This window comes from Ochlerotatus camptorhynchus, unplaced genomic scaffold (genome assembly GCF_037179485.1).
Source record: "Ochlerotatus camptorhynchus isolate MF236.1 unplaced genomic scaffold, CSIRO-AGI_Acam_v1.1 ptg000361l, whole genome shotgun sequence".
NCBI lineage: Eukaryota > Metazoa > Arthropoda > Insecta > Diptera > Culicidae > Ochlerotatus > Ochlerotatus camptorhynchus.
In genome coordinates, this window is record NW_027040849.1 from 14282834 (window position 1) to 14302766 (window position 19933).

General features: G+C 43.2%; 1 protein-coding gene across 1 annotated transcript in view; it reads right to left on the minus strand.

The window, feature by feature from the left end:
• The window catches only part of LOC135709443 (roundabout homolog 1-like), a 380698-nt gene that overhangs the window by 73809 nt on the left and 286956 nt on the right, over positions 1 to 19933 (minus strand). The window contains exons 4-7 of the mRNA XM_065231778.1: positions 3321 to 3439; positions 3064 to 3247; positions 2348 to 2617; positions 1138 to 1415 (exon numbers count right to left, since the gene is read on the minus strand). Coding sequence (XP_065087850.1) covers positions 1138 to 1415; positions 2348 to 2617; positions 3064 to 3247; positions 3321 to 3439 — 851 coding nt within the window. The remainder of the gene's footprint in view (positions 1 to 1137; positions 1416 to 2347; positions 2618 to 3063; positions 3248 to 3320; positions 3440 to 19933) is intronic.

Below are 19933 nucleotides of genomic sequence, written 5' to 3' on the forward strand. Positions count from 1 at the left end.
ACCATCGACTGGAAATGCTCTCGCAACGTGGGGCTTTAGGTAGTGATGAAAACGTCGCTAGAACTATTCCACAGCCGCAGTCAGTTTATGAGCAAAAGAGGGACGCACATTTTTGCCTGTAGACTTGGAGACATACATCAAGTCTCCGCGTACATCGTACGGGTTAGGCAAAGATGTGCGTCTATCTTTAAAAACTGTCGCATTAATGGCCCTTCGCTCATTTTCAACTTCTATTCAATTTTCATACTGCCGTACTCTAACGGAACTATCCACCTACCCTCTTCTAAAAAAAGATCATTCTCTAACTAATAAATTATCACACTAAAGCTTCATGTTAGCATTTTCCAACCAACTCTGATTTAATATGTCCAATTGCAATTGTCCAATTTAACTGCCCAATTTTAACTGAACAATTTCTCCCATTTCAAATGTCAAATTTAATCTAACGTATTTAAATTTTTCAAATTTTAATTAAATTATTCAAAGCCAATTGTTCGAATTATTTTTCTTCCAAATTCAAATGTTCAATTTTTAGCCGTCCATTTCCAATTGCATATGCCCAATTCCAATTTGGGAAGCTCTCTTAGCTCAGGTAAAGGCACGACTATAAATCAAGACCATGCTGGACGTGGCTGGGCTCTATTTCCGATCGGTTCTAGGAATGTTTTGGGTAAGACAATTTCTCGACTTTCTTGAGCAAAGAGTATGATTGTTCTTGCATCGTAATATATAACTAATATATAAATAGTACAGGCTTAGAAAGCTCTCAATTAACATCTATGACAGTGAAAACCTGCGTTAAGTCCCAATAAGGACGTAATAAAGCCAAAGAAGAAGAAGAATTTAAATTTAAAATGTCCAATTCTAATTTCAATTAAACTATTTAATTGCCCATATTCAAATGGGAAATTTCATGTGTCAAATAACTTAACTGTGAAGTTTAAACTTTTCATTTTGGATTGCCCAAATTCAATTGTCTAATTTTAGGGATATAATTTCAAAAGTCCAATTATAATTGTTCAATTTAGAAGTCCAATTTCAGCTGTTCAGTTGTGAATATGAATTTGCTATTTAAAATTTCTAATGCTTATTATAAAATTTTAGCTGAAAATTTTTCAATTATCAATCTTTTCTTACCTGCAAATACACCCGACTGGTGACGGACCCCGCCACGCTGAGCGCCGAGCACACATAGTAGCCCTCGTCCTCCCGCTGCACTCCGCGAATCTGCAGCGACCCCTGCCCGGAGATCTGCAGACTCCCGTAGGTATTGTTCGGAAACATGAGCGTCTGCGAGCCCTCCTTGGTCCAGAAAACCGACGGCGACGGACTGCCGCTGGCTCCACAGCGGAACGTGGCCAACCCATTCGGTACGACCCGTTGATCCTGTGGCCGGACGGTGAAACTCGGGGGAGCTGTGTTTGGTAGGTGGAAGGGAAGAGAATGAGAATAAAACGGTGACACGACCGTAAATTTCCTTCGCACCCTGCCTAGGTGTTGGGTTGAAGGGTTCTTTTATTTGGTAAATGTAATAAAAATCGCGTGAGTGAGTTTCTTGCACGGGCACAGAAGCGGGCGGAAGCCGAAGTCAAATATGTCTCACCGGTTGTAAAAATTGGCAGCAGTGACTGCCGCGATTACGGTTCGGGACAGATTCACTTTACCCCGAACGGTCATGGGAAGGGGGGATGGGGGGATGGGGGGTCTGCTGGCTCGTAAAAATGATGTTTTATCGCGAGCTGGGATTATCGACACTGAAGCAATAAAATCGCTTCTAGATAAGGCATTTATGGTGCTAAATATTTGAACATGGTACACGGAATCAAAGGTTCTGGTTTAGTTGAAGACAACCAAATGGCATAGGCAGGCAGCTGGAATTTGATAAGTAAAATGAAGCATTTAAGATAATTTTGTTGCAATCGCAAACGTATCGTCGAAATTAGTTTTGAAGAGTTAATTCATTGAGTCGCTAATGCGCTTATCTGCCACGAGTACACATTTTCGAATATTGGATTGAAAACAGCTAATAGCCCTGTTAAAATTTAGATTAATGAGCGTTCTGAAGACCATCATTTCAACTTGTAGAATGCTTTAAAATCATGATAAAACTTGCTATGTTACAGCCGCTTATTCGGCAAGTGGAGAAAAACGCGTTTCAAGTTTGCTTTGTACCATTGTGATGGATGGGACAAGCAGTTTTGTTGTTTTTCCAAACTTTCTCAAGTGCTGTGACCGACTTGCGATGAGCGGCAGTTTAGTAATACAGACCTCTACAAGTATGAGCGAAAAAAAACCTCCCATATACATAACACAGTTTAAACAACCCGCAGTATTATAATATACTCACTGTTGACAGCCAAATTCGCCCGGGCACTGATCTGCCCCACGCTATTATGTGCCTCGCAAATGTACTGCCCCAGATCGTCGGGCGTTGCATTCCTGATGACCAAACTTCGATCTTCCTCCAAAATCTCCGCTCGGCCCACCGGGATGTGTCCATTCTCCTTGCTCCACAGCACCTGCGGAAACGGATCTCCTCCGACGGCACACTGGAACTGGACTCGATTGCCCTCCAGCACGGTGAGATCACTCGGTTTGGCAATGAAGTATGGTTTTACTATCCAGCGAATATGAAAATAAAAATTCGAAAATTTCAACCATTAATCATCCTGGGCGGTGCTGACCAAACTGATTAAAACTGTCGTAAATTACCAGCGCGACGACCGGATTGGAAAACAGGCCCCACTTAATCGCGTGATATACGACCGCTTATTGGCAATCAAAGATGATAATTCAATTTAATATGCTGATTAGTAAGCGGAGTGCTTGGGTTTGACAAAGCTTATCGTCTTTGATCATAACACATTTCGCGCCGGTTTTATGGCTTCACGCCCAAGAATGCCTGGGCCAATAATTAAAATCAAAAATGTGCGCGGTCGTAATTCATTTTAACGGGCCTCGGTGAGAATTTGAATAGAAATTGGAAAGTGTTGTCTTTCGCGAATCAGACTCCCCCGAGGTGGAATGATAAATCACCTTCCAATTAACGGTTCTCATTCTTACCTTGTACGGTTAGCTTGGCGTAGATGCTTTCCCGTGAGCCGACCATATTCTGAGCGACGCACTGGTAACGACCGGCGTCACCGGGGCGGACGTCACTGATTAGCAAGTTCCCACTGTCGACCACTCGCACTCGGGCCAGATCTTTGCTGACTCGGTAGTCGTCCAGGTCCAGTTGGATGTCATCCTGTTTGGAAAGGGCAGATTTTGAAAACATGAAGGTGCTGATTTTGAACAACGGCGAGCAGATGACAACAGACCTTCTTCCAAATGATGGAGGGTTCTGGATTTCCTCTGGGTGCCCCACATTCCAAGAGGGCAGTCTCACCGGCTGCCACTCGGGTGCTCTTGGGTTCCACCCGGAAGTCGTCCCGAAGTACTGGAAAGAAATGAGAACAATGTTAATTTAAAAATTAAGTCATTAAATTGAAGTAGCAGTCAATATGAATATATCAATATTTTTTTGGAACCGATACTTTTTTGTGCCTATTTGAGTAATTTTGATGATAATTAGCGTATGTGCACTAAGGCTCCAGAATTTGGCTCTAGGGCCTATGTCAAATTTGAAAAAGTGTTTCCTGGTTTTATTTGCATATATATTTGGCTGAATGAATGTTCTAACCTTGTATTTTGAAAAGAATTAAAAATTTTAAAATTCAAGATAGAGCCCATTAGAGGACAACTTAGGTGATATTCTAAAGAAGCCTTAGCGTGAAACTTCAAAGGCACAAATGTCAGCTTCCACAAAACATACAAATTTGAAATTGCTACTCTCTGTTTGTAGTACCGTAAAACGGGGTATCTTTGATAATGCGGGTAACTTTGATAGTATAATAATAAGATTAAATTTACTCGCTGCGCTTTTTCTAAATTAAAAATATTGGCTCCCATTGTAACACAGGGTGTTTCTGTTGATATCGTATATAGTTTTTATATAGTGTGTGTTACATATTTTACAAACATATTAAAAAACAATTTTTGTATTTTTCGCCTGTTTGAAAAAGCACTCAAACCATCACTTATGAAATGTATTTCCGATATAGCCATCACAAATTCAATGTTGTATTCTTATTGCCTCTGATGTTTTCTAATTATATACTCATTCAAAGTTTCATATTTAAAGAACTAGAATGTTTGAGATCGAGTACAGTAATATTTGGTAGAGTTATATTAGTTACTTGGAATGATCCTTTATATAAACTTTCTAATTTGTTTGTGGTTTCATTTTCTATCATTGCCAGATTGAATTTTAGTTTATTTACGCGGTAATGATGTTGGTTCAATCGCAACTGTTTTGAAAAAAAATAAGTGTTTTCGGACGAAAGTGTACCAAAAGTCCTTCTGATCGAGCTTAAACATATCTTTTTAATGGGTCTGATTTGGGATTCGATCATGGACTGTTGGGGTGTGCTGCTGCCAGAGTCTTCGTTCGATCCCACTGTGCCACGGTTGCTATCACGTGTATGTGTATGTATGTGTATATAAAGTCACAACTCTTGTTTTCGATGTTTACCTTTCTGAGCAAGCAAAATGCAAAACACTTGAAATCCATCTGTTTTGAACAGTAGTGTGATTCAATGTGCAATACATGAATAGATAGTGAAAGATTTTCAACATTTCAAAGTTTGAAACACTAGATATTAACGTGTATAACATTTTGAACCAAGGTGAAAGACACTTAAAGTAAATGTGATTGTGCATTTAAAAAATCAAGTGTTTAAACACTTCGATCAAACGTGCGGAATTTTTTGAGTGTAAGTTACAAATTCGCTGTTGTCGTTGTCGTAGGCGCCGTCGTAGTCGCTGTCGTAGTCGTAGGCAGTACCGTTAGTATATTTAAAATTAACCACCAACCGCTGAAAATATGAATTATCGCGTATTTCTGTTGTTCATTACATGTCAAGTTAAATTCGAGAACGTAATTTCATTTGAATAGCTTGTTCAACTAGGTCTTAAACAATCGTCACGTTGGTCATAGCTTGTTATGATTACCTGAACCATGTGTAAAGAGAGAATCGAAACATTGAACGTCGCGTGAAAATGGATCTTAATAAAGGCCTCTTTCGTAGCTTTTAGTTTAAGGATTTCAAAGATCGTCGGTTGCAGTGGCTTGCTTACTGAGCAGAAAAACGCGGTTCCAGAACCTTTCATATTAAAATTGTATGGTTAGATCGCTTGTTTATCGTGTATTTTGTAAAACTTTTCGTTGTCGTCGGTGCCGGGTTTGAATAGTTATTAAAACTTGAGTAACGGTATAATGTGATATGAGGGGCTCGGTGGCCTTAGCACAACCGGTTCTGCTTACTGAGCAGAACATCATGAGTCTAATCTCAAGCCCATCCACATTCAAGATTCGTCAATCGTTTTATTTGTTAACATGACTACATGGTAATAACAGCAACTCGATGATTAAAAAGGAGCTCGTTTGCCTAGTGGCAAACATTTTTGCTTACTGAGCAGAAGACCGTGGGTTCAATCCCAAGCTCCTTCGCGTTGCATGATTGTTAGGAAATCAATTCAGCTTATCGTTTACCAAAACGAACCCTGCTGCAAACCCAACCCTATTACCCAATATCCCAGTGATTCCTCGTGGAAGTGCAGAGGTGTTCTCGGCTTCCATCAAAGCGAGTGTCACGTCAACACATTCCTACCCCTTCCTTTCTTGACCTGCGTTCGGGCGCGGCCGGCGCTGGTATTGCCTAGTTTGAGATCACCAGTTTTTACACATTGAGGATGATTGCTAGTCCCAAGCATCGTCTATTGGTTCTCTGTGTAATTACAGCTGGTCTGGCAATAACAGAGTAGCAACCGTGGGTGGTCAATAATGCTCATGCTCATGCTAAAGAACTAGAATGTTTGAGTTTCACGCATTTTTTTTCTACATTCTTCGAGCATTATCAAAGTAACCCCAAATCAAAATACTGATATTTGGTCACAAAACTAAAACAATAGTGCAAATGCTTTAATTCCCGTTAAACAAATTACTAACGAATTGACTCTTGGATCCTCAGTATTTGTTTAAAAAATATAAAATTTGAAAAACATTTATTACTGTAAAAAATTTTTAGAATATACTTTAAAAAACTATCAATGTAACCCCGTTTTACGGTAGCACAGCAAACAAGGAGTAGCAATTTCAAATTTGTATGTTTTGTGGAAGCTGACATTTGTGCCTTTAAAGTTTCACGCTAAGGCTTTTTTAGAGTATCACCTTAACTTTATTAATTTATGAATTTACCTAGATTTACTATTTCAGATCGAAAAAAAATATAAGTCAAATTGATCCTCAATTCTCAGGAGATGCTACAAGAGTATTTGTTTATTTAAGCATATTGGAACAGGAAAGTTTATGTATGAGGGTGTTTTTGTAAACATTAAGACTAATTTAATTAATTTCAGAAATAATGAAGCTATTTGCGATCCCATTGAACCTCAACTCCATTAGATTGGTTGAAACATAATTGAGTTTATTCTGAGAAGATTTCAGATTTCATACGTCTGATGGAATCTTCAAAGTACAACATTGGTAAATTTGAAGTCCTGCAAAATATCCAGAGGACATAACTGAGTTCATCGATTAGCTGGATTTTTCGACGTAGGACTGCGTCTGTGATTTCTATATGGGGGTACACTGAGTGATAATCGAAGATGAAACATGTAACGAAATTATGAAAGGTTTTGAGCGTTAATAACTCAGCTGCCCATGGACCAATTTCATTAAATTTATCACCAATCGATCAGAAATATTTCTACGCATCGATTCGATGATTTTCAACAAGTAAGTGGTTAATGTCAAGCATTGTAACAAAGCGTCGAAAAAAGTAATAATAAGTTATTGATAAATAAGCTAAAATAACATAAAAAATAAAATCCCCACAGTTTTACCCGAGAGAGCCAAAACATTCAAAGTTGAGAGTGAAAATTCGCTCTCACGAGCTCAATCTCTCAACATGCAATGTATTTTGATGATACTATATATGTGATTTCCCTCTCACAGACTACAAAATAGAGTGGCTGACACTGCAAAACAAATCAGAAGGTCCTTCTATTTTACATATTCTGAAATAAATGTATTTTCTGCCTCGTCCCATTCTTAAAAAAAAATACAGAAATCCTGTCAGGGCGGGGCTCAGAAAGTATTGTTTGGCAGATTATTTATTGTTGCTTCGTCTTCGATTGAATTTTACAGACTACTTTACATATTCTTAATTCTATTTTTAAAAACATTTTTAGAAATAGTAAAATCACAGACAAACAGACGTAACTCTTCATTGTGTATCTTCGTTCATGCATTTAACGGTTGATTTGAATATTATTAGTTCCGCGAACTACTCGCCGCAGCGCTGGCATCGGATCACTTTGACGTTTCTATATGTTCTATAGAACTTTTATGCAATATTGTTTACGAGTTAGCGAGCAAGCTTGTTTTCCGCGAGAAGCCAGAGAGATGTCGTTACTGAGGTTATATGTTTTGAGATACTATGTTTTCAAGAACAAGTTTTTCAAAGAGTTACGTCTGTTTGTCTGTGGTAAAATCGTAATGAACACCAACGACGTTGAAGGCTTTCAAGCAGGAATTTAGTGGATTGTTCTGACCATAGACGGTTCTACGTACCGGTGCAGCAATGAGAGGAGATCTCCTTAGTTGCCGCGAGATCTCCTTAGTTCGGCTGCAGATTCGCGTTTCAGTGAAGAAAACTCAAAAAGGGCGTCGAGGTAGGACTGCTTTAAGCGAGCAGTATTTTGAAAATGGTCCACCAGCAAATTCCAAGCGACGGGGTAGTTGTTCGCACTAAGTGGAATCGTTTGAACCAACTTTAGGGCGTCTCCAGCCAAAGACGAATGAAGATAATAGAACTTTTGGATGTGGAACAACTCGAGCGATGAGTGAACCATTGAAACGAAAAGGTCGTGGAAATTGAGCCAGTCGTCAAGATTTCCACAGAATATGGGCAGCTTTACGTCAGGTAAACGCACGTGACATGATGAACCAGGGAATTGCGAGCTTGAAGAAGAAGTGTTTATGCGGGGTGATGACGGCGTTTTATTCATGGACAACAGAAATCCTTTAACACGATAATACGTCGTCTCGAAATCTGTCCGCTGCTTCAACTGCTGATCTATGGTTGCTTCGTCGAGGGATTCGAGCTCTGACTGGACCTGTTTCAAGTCAGTCCATAGAGCGTCGAGGCTTTCCAAGCTAATCGGAATTTCGCAGGCTCCGGTTTCCTCGTCGTAGTTGTCAACGAAGGCCTTAATGAGGCTGAACGACGCAAGTAGGCTCTTCTGCCTTATCTTGAGGCCCTTGATGCGTCGGTCGGTTGACATGATGAATGGCGAACAGGGTCTTGCTATAGGCAATACAGTGCCTTGTACACAATTACAACAGCAGCAATGGCGGAGTCCAGTACACTGATGTGGATCTTCAGAAAGCGACAGATGATGCGATGGGTCTGAAAATCAAAAGACCACGCAGCACAAAAAAAGAAGCAATACACGTAGTTGGAATGCTAATTACCTTTGAAAGGCTAAGCAATGCCTTTAACTGAATAATCCGAATAGTAGCTATAGAGATGGCGGATTCTTACGATCCTACGTGATGATCGCAAGGATGGCGATGGCGGATCCTGCGTTAGTCATCCCACTGTTGCAATGGCGGTTTTGCTACCCTCAGATCCGGTTCGAAGGACCAAATGTTCGTATAGTTCAGATGAGAACAGTGTTTCTGTGCTAAACTTCTGCACCGAGCACAGTAATAATTCACTTTATCACTTTATTTACTAAAACTAGTCCTTATGACACTAATTTATTGCTCGAAAACTATAATTTACACAATGTTATAATTTGAACTAATTTTAAATCACTTCTTCAAGTCTGCCGTTTTGTTTAGATTCACTGGTTCGCTAATGATTGATGATGGTGATGATGACGAGATGTTCATCCAAAAAGAGACCGAAACCGCAGGACAGTTCCCTTTTTATAGAGGGTTCCTCCATTTTGCGAAGGTAGGCCGGATATTTAGAGCGAGATCGACGGTGTACTTTTCCGCTGGGCGCCATCATCGACGAACTGAATGGTTGATGCTATCGGTTGATGCGAACTCACTCACAGGTGGCGCGTGCGATGTACGAACAGTCTTCGTCTTCTGGGCGTAGACACAGAGAACAGACGTTCAAGCTCGGTCAGAAACTTGTGTAAAATAAGTGGGAACGTCGCCGTTACGTGGTGTTAGCATCTCCTGATTTTCTCTATAAATTTTCCACTTTTGACCAATTTGGCGCTAGTATCGATAAATTTTCTGTTGAAAATTGCCACTTGGCGTTACTAGCACTTAGTGTCTAGTGTAATTTGTGCAACGCCAGCGCCATCATGTTGTCAAAGAGGGTTTTTAAGTGGGGAAGTCGCCGTTAGTGGCGCTTAAGTCGAATAGGAATCTTTACACAAGTTTTTAGAGAAATTTTGTTCGAGCCTCCATGTCTGTTCTCTGTGGCGTAGATATCCGTGAACTGCCAAGTGTACCGCCGGATGAAACCGAGAACAGCATATGCCTTCAAAGTAACCATCGCTACGTGATTGTTAAACCTCAACTTTGAGTCAATCGTAACCCCTAGATCAAGAATTGATGACACTCGTTCCAATGGCACAGATTCCAGCGTGTACTGGTGAGTGATAGGGGCGCAGCGACGAGAAAATGAAATTATTTTGCATTTTTTTATATTGACGTTCATTCCGTTTTCACTGCACCATAGCAACAAATTGTCAATATCACGCTGAAGTACAATACAGTCGAGGATGGAAACGATGATGCTGTAGATTTTCAAGTCATCGGCAAACATCTGCTTGAATGATGAGATACGTGCACACAAATCATTTACAAACAATACGAAAATTAATGGTCCCAGCACACTGCCCTGTGGTACACCGGAAGTGATTGAAAACGATTCCGAACGAGTAGAGTTTAACGGCACGAAAGTATTACGATTCGTCAGGTAAGACCGAATCCAGTCAACCATCCAATCGGAGAGTCCTACAGCTTTCAGTTTTTCGCAAGCACGCGCGTTTGGTACCTTTGTCAAACGCTTTTGAAAAACCAATTTAGACCGAGTCAACCTGATTGCGAAGTTCGACCTAGCGGAACAGTGTGTTGGTATAGCACATCAGATTCGTGGATGTAGAACTGGCTGGACAACACTGTAAAGTGCTCCGTGCACTAGCCTCGAAAGCCTTGCTAATGCAGCATAGAAGCGAAATACCACGATAATTGTCAACGTGGTTACGGTTACCGGATTTGTGTATTGGTACGATAGCAGCAGTTTTCCATAAGCTGGGGAACGTCCTCTCAGACAGCGAACGGTTGAATATACAGCAAATCGGTAAAACCAGCGATCGAGCGCAGTATTTCAGGAAATTCGGAGAAATTCCGTCAAATCCAGGGCTTTTTGATGCATTAAGATTGCTCAAAACTGTATGGACGTCATCTGGCGTGAAGCGTAGTAAGGGAAAATTTATGTCATATTCATGTCGATCGTTGACGCTGTAAGCGGGGAGGCGAGCTTGCCTTACACCATAAACACCTTGAAAAAACCCGAATTTATCCACCTATGGTGTGATCAGACCCTTCTTACTTATTCAAGTTTATTTATTTTATTGTCATTATCAGTGACCAAGCCCCCCCCCCGTGTCATCCAGTGACGCTACGCCACTGCCTGGGGGTACCCGGAATATATCCGGGTGTAGTCTATTTGGTGAGGCTACCAATCACCTTATCATCGTATTTTAACGTGAATTAAACCCATTAATTTAATTCAATTCATATTCAAGCAACTTCCCCGGGGTACCCGGAACATGTCCAAGTGTGTCCAATGTGGTCTGGAACACTTAACACGACTTGCATTGATCTTATTTTTGAATTCTGTAGTAATTTGATGTGTCGCATGATGGTTTTGATACGTTTTCCGTTAAATCCAGCGTGAAGGCCCATATTCACCGGATCTTATTCCGGCCATATCTCCGGAACCGGTTCACCGATTCCAAAACCGTTCAATAGCGTTCAATGGGACCCCAAGACCTATCATTTGGCACCGAGTTTGTCCAAATCGGTTGAGCGGTTGCTGAGAAACGTGAGCGCATTCATTTCGTTACATACACACACACATACACACATACACACATACACACACACACACAGACATGTTCCGATCTCGTCGAGCTGAGTCGAATGGTATATGACACTCGGCCCTCCGGGCCTCGGATCGATAGTCGGTTTTTCAAGTGATATCTATACCCTTCTTTGTAAGAAGGGTAAAACGTAGCGAACAAATTTGCGATCTCTTCCGACGATGTTGCGGTTACGCCGTCTAGAGCAACTGTGTTGGGTAGGCGATTGCACATCCTTTGCGACTTCACGAATTTCCAGAAATTCGATGGGTTTTGTCTCAGGTTTGACTGTGCTCGTTGGAACATGTTCTTCTTAGCTAGCGGTGAGTAGTTCGTTGTATTGAGTTTCAATTGAACGAAGAGTATTTGCGGAGGTTACGCAGCTCTGTATTCCACCAGGGTTTCCACGCAGAGTAGCCGGAGAAAGGTCTACGAAGAGGGACACACTCGTGGAAAATTGCGTGCAGTTTTTCGTAGAACTGGTTTGTAATGACATCAACTGAATCACCGTTCAGAACCAGGGACCAATTAACTGCTGTAAGTATGTGATCTAGGGCGGTTAGGTCACAGTTTTTAAGATCAAATACTGCTGGGGCATCATGACGAACAGGTAGATTGAAGTGCGCATCGAGGTTCAAACTGAATGGCCTGTGATGGATGTCAACATTAAGCAGTGGAACCGCTGGTTCAAGGAGATCAAAAACGTCTGGATTGGTAGTGAATGCCAAATCAAGCAGCTTTCAATTTGTGTTTACAAATGGGTAAACCTGAATTAGACCATTAGCAAGCATTTCTTCGGAGAGAGCCACTTCCTGCTCCGTCGATGAGTTTGAAGGCAGATACCCGTTCATGTCCTCGTCGAAATTCCAGAGTAAATGAGGGAGATTATAATCACCCAGCACCATGATGATATCATCGCTCAAGGACGTCTCTGTAATATTCCGTATAGCTACGGCATGTAACTTGTAGAGCTTAGGACCTGACAAAGGGCGAACGTAGATTCCGAAGATGAACAGTGAGCGGTTTTCCAAACTAATTCGGCCAATGACCTGCTCGAGCTGGTCACAGTTTTCCAACGAAACCAAGTAGCAAGGGTGCTTAGATTTGACTGCTATGAGTGTACCACCTCCCCTGGATAATTGACTGGAAGATTCATTGCGATCACAGCGGAAAATGTGGTAGTCCGTTGAAATTTCACAGTCGGATATGTCCGGTCGAAGCCAGGTTTCTGTTAAGACCACTGCATCGTAATCACTGCTCGTCAGTCTCAAACGAAGTTCTTGGATCCTCGTACGTAAACCTCTAACATTTTGATAGTAGATAGAGAAAACTGAATCCGAGAGGTTCTCCATCTCACTATCATTAACTCGTACCGAAGCAATCATCGGGTGCATTCATGGAGCGGTCCTGCGTTCTTCTCTGCGGGTTCGGCTCGGTCAATATAGGGATGTCAGTACGTTCCAAAGTTTGGTTAACACCACTGGAATGACTACAAGTCGTTGCGCTGGAATCGGAGGGTGGATTAGACAAAATACTGCTAAGAATTGCATCGTACTCGCCTTGAATGACAAGTTGGAAGACTTATCCATAACCACCAGGCATGGAAAATCATTTGCATTCATTTCGTGCATTCATTTAGATTCATTTGCCTCAAACTTTTTTCTTCAACAGCATTCTGCAAAATGATGTATTGGGTTTTTGTAGGTTTTGCTATTAGCTACAACATTTGTTAACAACTAAAATCCGTATCTCTTATGCATGACGAACCAGAGCGAACAGAAGCCACTACTGTTTTTTCAGTGAATGTATTTTACATTCACTGAAAAACAGTAACAAGTTCTGCGCGTTCTTCTTCGTAATGCATAAGAGATACAGATTTGAGTTATCATCAAAAGTTCTAGCTCATAACAAAACCTACAAAAGTTCTATACATTATTTTGCGGAATGCTGTTGATGAAAAAAGTTAGAGGCAAATGAATGTAAATGAATGTATGAAATGAATGCAAATGATTTTCCATGCCTGATAACCACACACAGGGCCAGGACGACTGTTGGCCGATGACGGAATGTGCTCGACTGTGGTGGAAGGATTAGAGATTATGTAAAAAAGAAGGGACTTCAAATGTTAATCTGATTGCGTATATAGAGGTACCATACGTGTATTGACCTCCTTCAAATTACCGACCCATCAGCCTTCTCTCGGGGTTATCCAAGCTGTTCGAAACAACAGTCTACCATCGACTTCTGGCATCTGCCGAGGAAAACAACTTATTGCTCGAGGAGAAGTTTGGCTTCCGTACATGACGCTCGACTGTTCACCAGCTCACTCGATTAACAAACATTCTCAGACGGAACAAGTCTGTACCTAAAACATCTGCCATGGCATTGTTGAACGTTGAAAAACCGTTCGACAATATTTGCATGATGGCCCAGTCTACAAATTGCAGCGATACGGTCTTCCAATCTTCCTAGTGAAGATAATTAGAAATAACCTCTCGGACAGGACATTCAGAGTCTCGCTCGATGGCATCACAACACATCGGTGCGGATGTCCCACAGGAAAGCATCGTTGGCCGCATCTTGTTCAACCTGTTCACCTCCGATATGCCGGCTTTCCCTGATGGTGGATCGCTGTCTCTGTTCGCAGATGACACATCCATCATCTTTAAGGGTAGGGTCATCGGAGCTCGGACCGCCAATCTTCAGAGAGGCCTAAACGTCCTGTCAGAATACTTCAATAGCTGGAAGATCCGTTTCAACGTGGCAAAGACCCAGGTGATCATCTCATTCCAAATCACCCAGACTTGATACGTCTGAGAATAATAACATCAACTTGAACGGCACAATGGTGGAATGGTCAAAACAAGTAGTGTACCTCGGCCTTACACTCGACAGCAAGCTGCTTTTCAGGGAACACATTAACAAAACAAAAACCAAATGTAACATCCTGATGAGATCCTCATATCCACTCATCAACAGGCGATCCACTCTGTCCCTGAAAAACAAGCTTGCTGTACAGGGTGCGTGACGAATTTTTGCAGTAAATTTCAAATAGTAATTCTCATGCTTGCGGATCATTATTTAGATATATTTATAAATTATCTCTTCGTGGCGCTAGTATATACGTGCAATTTTCGCATATACAATAGCTCAAGATCCTTTTTTTTTTTCCTTTGGTTTGTTTTTTTCCGTTGATCTTGTTTTCCGTGCTGAGCACCAATGCTACCGACGTGCCAGGAAGGCAGCTCCCACACCTATCGACCCATCAACTCATGAACCGGGGACCAACGGCTTTACTTCCCATCCGAAGGAAGGCGTGATCAGAGATGTTATGCCTCAGAACATCCCGGCGGCGTGGACTGGGATTGAACCCAGGCCTGCTGGGTGAGAGGAAATCACGCTTACCACCACACCACCGACGCCGTTGCTCTCAAGATCCTGAGCAGATAGAAAGTTACTATCTTTGGCAAACTTTTTCATGGGGGTCAAGTATTTTTGGCTGGTGGAGAGTAGTTCAGAATTTTCTCACTACGCGGCGCTAGCATACACCTGAAATTCTCATATAGTATATCTCGAGATCCTGACCAGATAGAAAGTTACTATCTTAGGCAAAGCTGTTCAGGAGATCATAGCCTTTTTACTGGTTAACAGTAGTTCAGAATCTTCTCACTAGGTATTGCTCGTATACATGTTAAGTTTTCACATGTGATGCATCACTAGATCCTGACCAGATAGAGAGTAAATGTATTTGGCAAAGTTGATCATGAAGTCAAGATCTTTTCGTTGGTGGACAGTTGATCAGAATTTTCTCACTATTTGGTGCTCGCATATACAATAGCTCAAGATCCTGAGCATATAGAAAGTTACTGTTTTCGGCAAACTTATTCAGGGGGTCAAGAATTTTTGGCTGGTGGACAGTAGCCCAGAATTTTCTCACCACGTGGCGCTAGTATACGTGTACAATTCTCGCGTATACTAAGCTCGAGATTCTGAACAGGTAGAAAGTTACTTGACCCCCTAAACAACTTTGCCGAAGACAGCAATTTTCTAGCTGATCAAGATCTCGAACTATTGAATATACAAGAAAGGCACGTGTATACTAGCACCGCATAGTGAGAAAATTCTGAACTATTGTCACCCAACAAAAAGATCTTGACTTCCTGAAAAACTTTGACGAATACATTTATTTTCTATCTGGTCAGGATCTAGAGATATTTTATATGCAAGAGTTTCACATGTATAGTAGCGCCGTAAATTGAGAAAACTCTGAACTACTGTCCACCTGCAAAAAAGCCTTGACCTCCTAAACAACTATGCCGAACCTTTCTATCTGGTTGGGAACTCGAGATATTTTACATGAAAATTTAACATGTATACTTGTCCACCAGCGACAAGGCTATAATCTCCTGAACAACTTGGTCGAAGACAGTCACTTTCTATCTGGTCAGGATCTCGATATACTCCATGTTGACTTAATTGAAGTCAAATCCCATGTAGTATGGTCACAGTTTACGCAGTTTCCATTTACATTTTCCCTATTATCCGCATTTTTAGGTGTTTACTGTATTCAAAGTTTAGCTTGTTTGGATCAAAACAAGTTTTTTGAGGAATATCCGTTGGTTTCAGATCGATTGGTAACTCAGCAACAAAATGGCAATGGAAGACTCATGTGTGTTGTACAAAGTACAACAGCGCGAGTAACGGAGGGTTAAGAACAGCAGTGACATCTGAAGGAAAATTAAGGCAGAAACATGGTAATATGATAAACTCTATAAATCAAAGGTCCCTCCAATATCGAGTTATGGAGAGTTGACTGTATTTGCAAAAATATTTGTTACGAAGTAAATCCCAAGTAACGAGTTTTTTCTAGCACTCTGATTCGATTAACGAACACCCAGATTAGCTCGTATTTATTCATTAATCATTGGGATTCTCTAATAATTAACGCTCTGCAAATAACATATGAAACAAAGTGCATAGTTATTGATAGTATTGAATAACATTGAATTTCTCTGCCAGCCGATCTATAGTGGACAGGGCACAGTGGAATATCAGTACCGACCTGCACGGTATCCATCCCAAGGACTAGTAGCGTACCCGGGCGAAAAGCCCCACGTTGGTGGAACGAGGATACCAAACGTGCGGTAAAAGCGCGACGCAAAGCCTTATGCCGGCTTAAGCGCCTAGCCTTAGACGATCCTGGTAGGGAGGAAGCACTGAAGGTCTACCGAGAACGCCATCTCTCGTGCAGACAGGTGATCCGTGACGCAAAGCGATCCAGCTGGATGGATTTCCTGGATTCAATCGACGAATCCCAATCGTCGAGCGACTTGTGGAATCGCGTCAACGCTCTGAGTGACAAGCGGCGGTCTACTCCACCTACTATCCAAGCTCATGGCACCACGATCTCAGAACCGAAGGACATCGCTGACAATTTAGGGAACTATTTTGCCGTCCTGTCCGCTGTCAGTGGCTACGACAGCGATTTCGTCCAGCGCGTCAAACCTTCCACAAGCAGCATTCGTGACCTGCGAATTCCACCCGATGTCCCTTCCCTTCAGATCAACGATGCTCTTACCTTCCGGGAGCTTCAGTTTGCCCTCGGCAGCAGTACTGGTAAATCTGTCGGGTCGGACGAGATTGGATGCCCGGTGTTAAAAAACCTTTCCCTCGACGGAAAAACGAGGCTACTCGCCTTCTTCAACGACCTATGGCTCACTGACTCGTATCCGGACCTCTGGAAACAAAGCCTGGTAGTGCCCATTCCAAAGAACAACGCGGCGAGTGGAGAAGCCTCCTCCTTTAGGCCGATTGCGTTCACTTGCTGCGTGGCAAAAGTGATGGAGAGAATGGTAAATCGTCGGCTTAGGCAGTTCCTGGAGTCTAACAGTCTGCTTGACGAACGGCAGCATGCATTCCGGCAAGGACATGGCTCCTCCACTTACTTTGCAGCCCTCGGGAATGTACTCAAGGAAGCCCAGGACAACGGTCACCATGCGGAGTTAGTATCCCTCATCTGCTGGGGCCTGAAAGGCCACATCACGCACTATGTACGGAATTTCCTCCTTGATCGTACCTTCCAGGTGACTGTCGGGAACACTCGATCGGATCCGTTCCCCGAGGAAACTGGAGTGCCCCAGGGACCCGTCATAGCGGTAACGCTATTCCTGGTGGCAATGAACGGGGTGTTCAGCCGACTACCCAAGAATGTGCACGTAATCGTCTATGCCGATGACATACTCATCGTCGTAACGGGACGAACGACTAAACGGACCAGGAATATTGCCCAAGCAGCTGTCTCCGCCGTCAGCAGGTGGGCGCTTTCTGTTGGTTTCCAGCTCTCCGCTCCAAAGTTTGTACGGTGCCATATCTGCCTGGGGGTAGTGTTCTGGGGGTAGTTCTGGATCGGACTCTAAGTTTCGACCAGCACTTCAGAACGGTGAAAGAAAAATGTCGTAGCCGCATCAACATCGTCAGGACAATCTCCCGCCCGCACCGCTCCAGTAACCGCGAGATCCACCTTCGTGTCGCCCGGGCTGTTATCGACAGTCGACTTTTCTACGGCATTGAAATTACCTGCTTAAGCCACCGAGAAGCTAAACCGCATCCTCGCTCCGGTATACAATACCTACGTACGCATCGTATCCGGCCTTCTACCTTCCACGCCTGCAGACGCTGCTTGTGCGGAAATCGGAGTCCTCCCTTTGCGCTATCGATCTGCTGCAGCTACTGCTACAAAAGCCGCTGCCCTCGCTGCTAAGACATCCGGGAATGATAAGGTCTTCCTCCTCAACGAGGGGAACAGAGCCCTCCGCACTGCAGCCAACCTTGATCTCCCCCCCGGTGGCATGGAGAGAAAAGTTGGCGATCTAACGTTATCAAAATAGATAAGCGGATTAAGAGAGGATTCCAAGCCGGAGATAACTCTGTAGCGTTGAGGCGTTCTGTTGCAGAACTTCTTGGGTCGGTCTATCCGGGGCACGTTCATCGCTTTACGGACGGATCGCGATCACGGGCTGGAGAGGAACTCGGAGTGGCAGGACCAAACTCCGCAACAAGTCAAAGTCTACCGGAGGAGTGTTCCGTTTTTTCCGCAGAAACCGCTGCTATTCTTGATGCAGCCATCACTCCTGCAGATCAACCGATCCTTGTGCTAACGGACTCACACAGCGTCATCCAGATGCTGGAAGCCGAAGCCCCGAGCCACCCCTGGATACAAGCCATTACACGATATGCCCCACCCTCAACCGTTTTTACGTGGACTCCCGGGCACTGCGGTGCATTATACCGTTCGTTGCTGCGACCTATTTTTAAGTATTCGACGGTCGTGTGGTCTCCATACTACCAAAATGAAATCATGCGTATTGAAGCTATTCAACGGAAGTTCATCCGGTATGCTTGTTTGCTGGAATGACTCTAGAAATCTGCCTAGCTATGAAATCCGTTGTATGCTCATCAACTTAGAGCTTTTGGAGGAAGAGGCTCTAGGGAAGACAATGTTAGCCTCCCACCCCGAGTTCAGATTGACGGTGACGAAATCGAGGTAGTCGATGAGTTCGTGTAGTTGGGCTCACTGGTGACCGCCGAAAATGATACCAGCAGAGAAATTCAAAGACGCATTATGGCAGGGAATCGTGCCTACTTTGGACTCCGGAGGACGCTCCGGTCGAAGAAAATTCACCGCCGCACGAAGTTGACTGTCTACAAGACGCTGATTAGACCGGTGGTCCTCTACGGCCACGAGACCTGGACTATACTCGTGGAGGACCACGTGTTTTCGAACGGAAGGTGTTGCGTACCATCTACGGTGGAGTGCAGATGGATTACGGAACGTGAAGGAGGTGAATGAACCACGAATTGCACCAGCTGCTGGGAGAACCATCCATCATCCACATTGCAAAAATTGGGCGACTATGGTGGGATGGGCACGTCGTAAGAATGCCGCACGACGACCCAGTGAAAATGGTTCTAGAAAGTGACCCAACAGGAACAAGAAGAAGAGGCGCGCAGCGGGCAAGGTGGATCGATCAAGTAGAAGGTGACCTGCGGACCCTTCGCAGACTACGAGGCTGGCGAAGTGTGGCCATGGATCGAGTAGAGTGGAGACGACTTCTTCGGACAGCAGAGGACAACAAGGCCTAAGCCTGATTGGTAAGTGGTAACGGGTTACATCTACGATCACATGCTTTCCTGAACAACCGCTTCTGACGAACCAACTACGGATGAAATGAGCCCATGCGGAGGATGTGTTGCATCTTTAACAGATGTTACAATGTATTTGAATTCAATGTTTACAGTTTTAGAAAAAAAAGTGCAATTTCAAGAGTATTTTATGTTAATTTGTCTAGAATACGTATACTGTCGGTCGGTTAATGCTGGGTAATGCGCAAAACAGATTCCATTAAGATCATTAGCCTCTTCTCAGCAACTCTTATCCCTACCTCCCCGTGGTACCGGCCGGGAACTGTGAGCAACCTTAGGGAAGATCGGGTAACCAACCCCGGTGGGAACTTTGGTCATAGGCTGACAGGGAAGGGCCCCCCCCTTCCCTGTCAGCCTATGACCAAAGTTCCCACCGGGGTTGGTTACCCGATCTTCCCTAAGGTTGCTCACAGTTCCCGGCCGGTACCACGGGGAGGTAGGGATAAGAGTTGCTGAGAAGAGGCTAATGATCTTAATGGAATCTGTTTTGCGCATTACCCAGCATTAACCGACC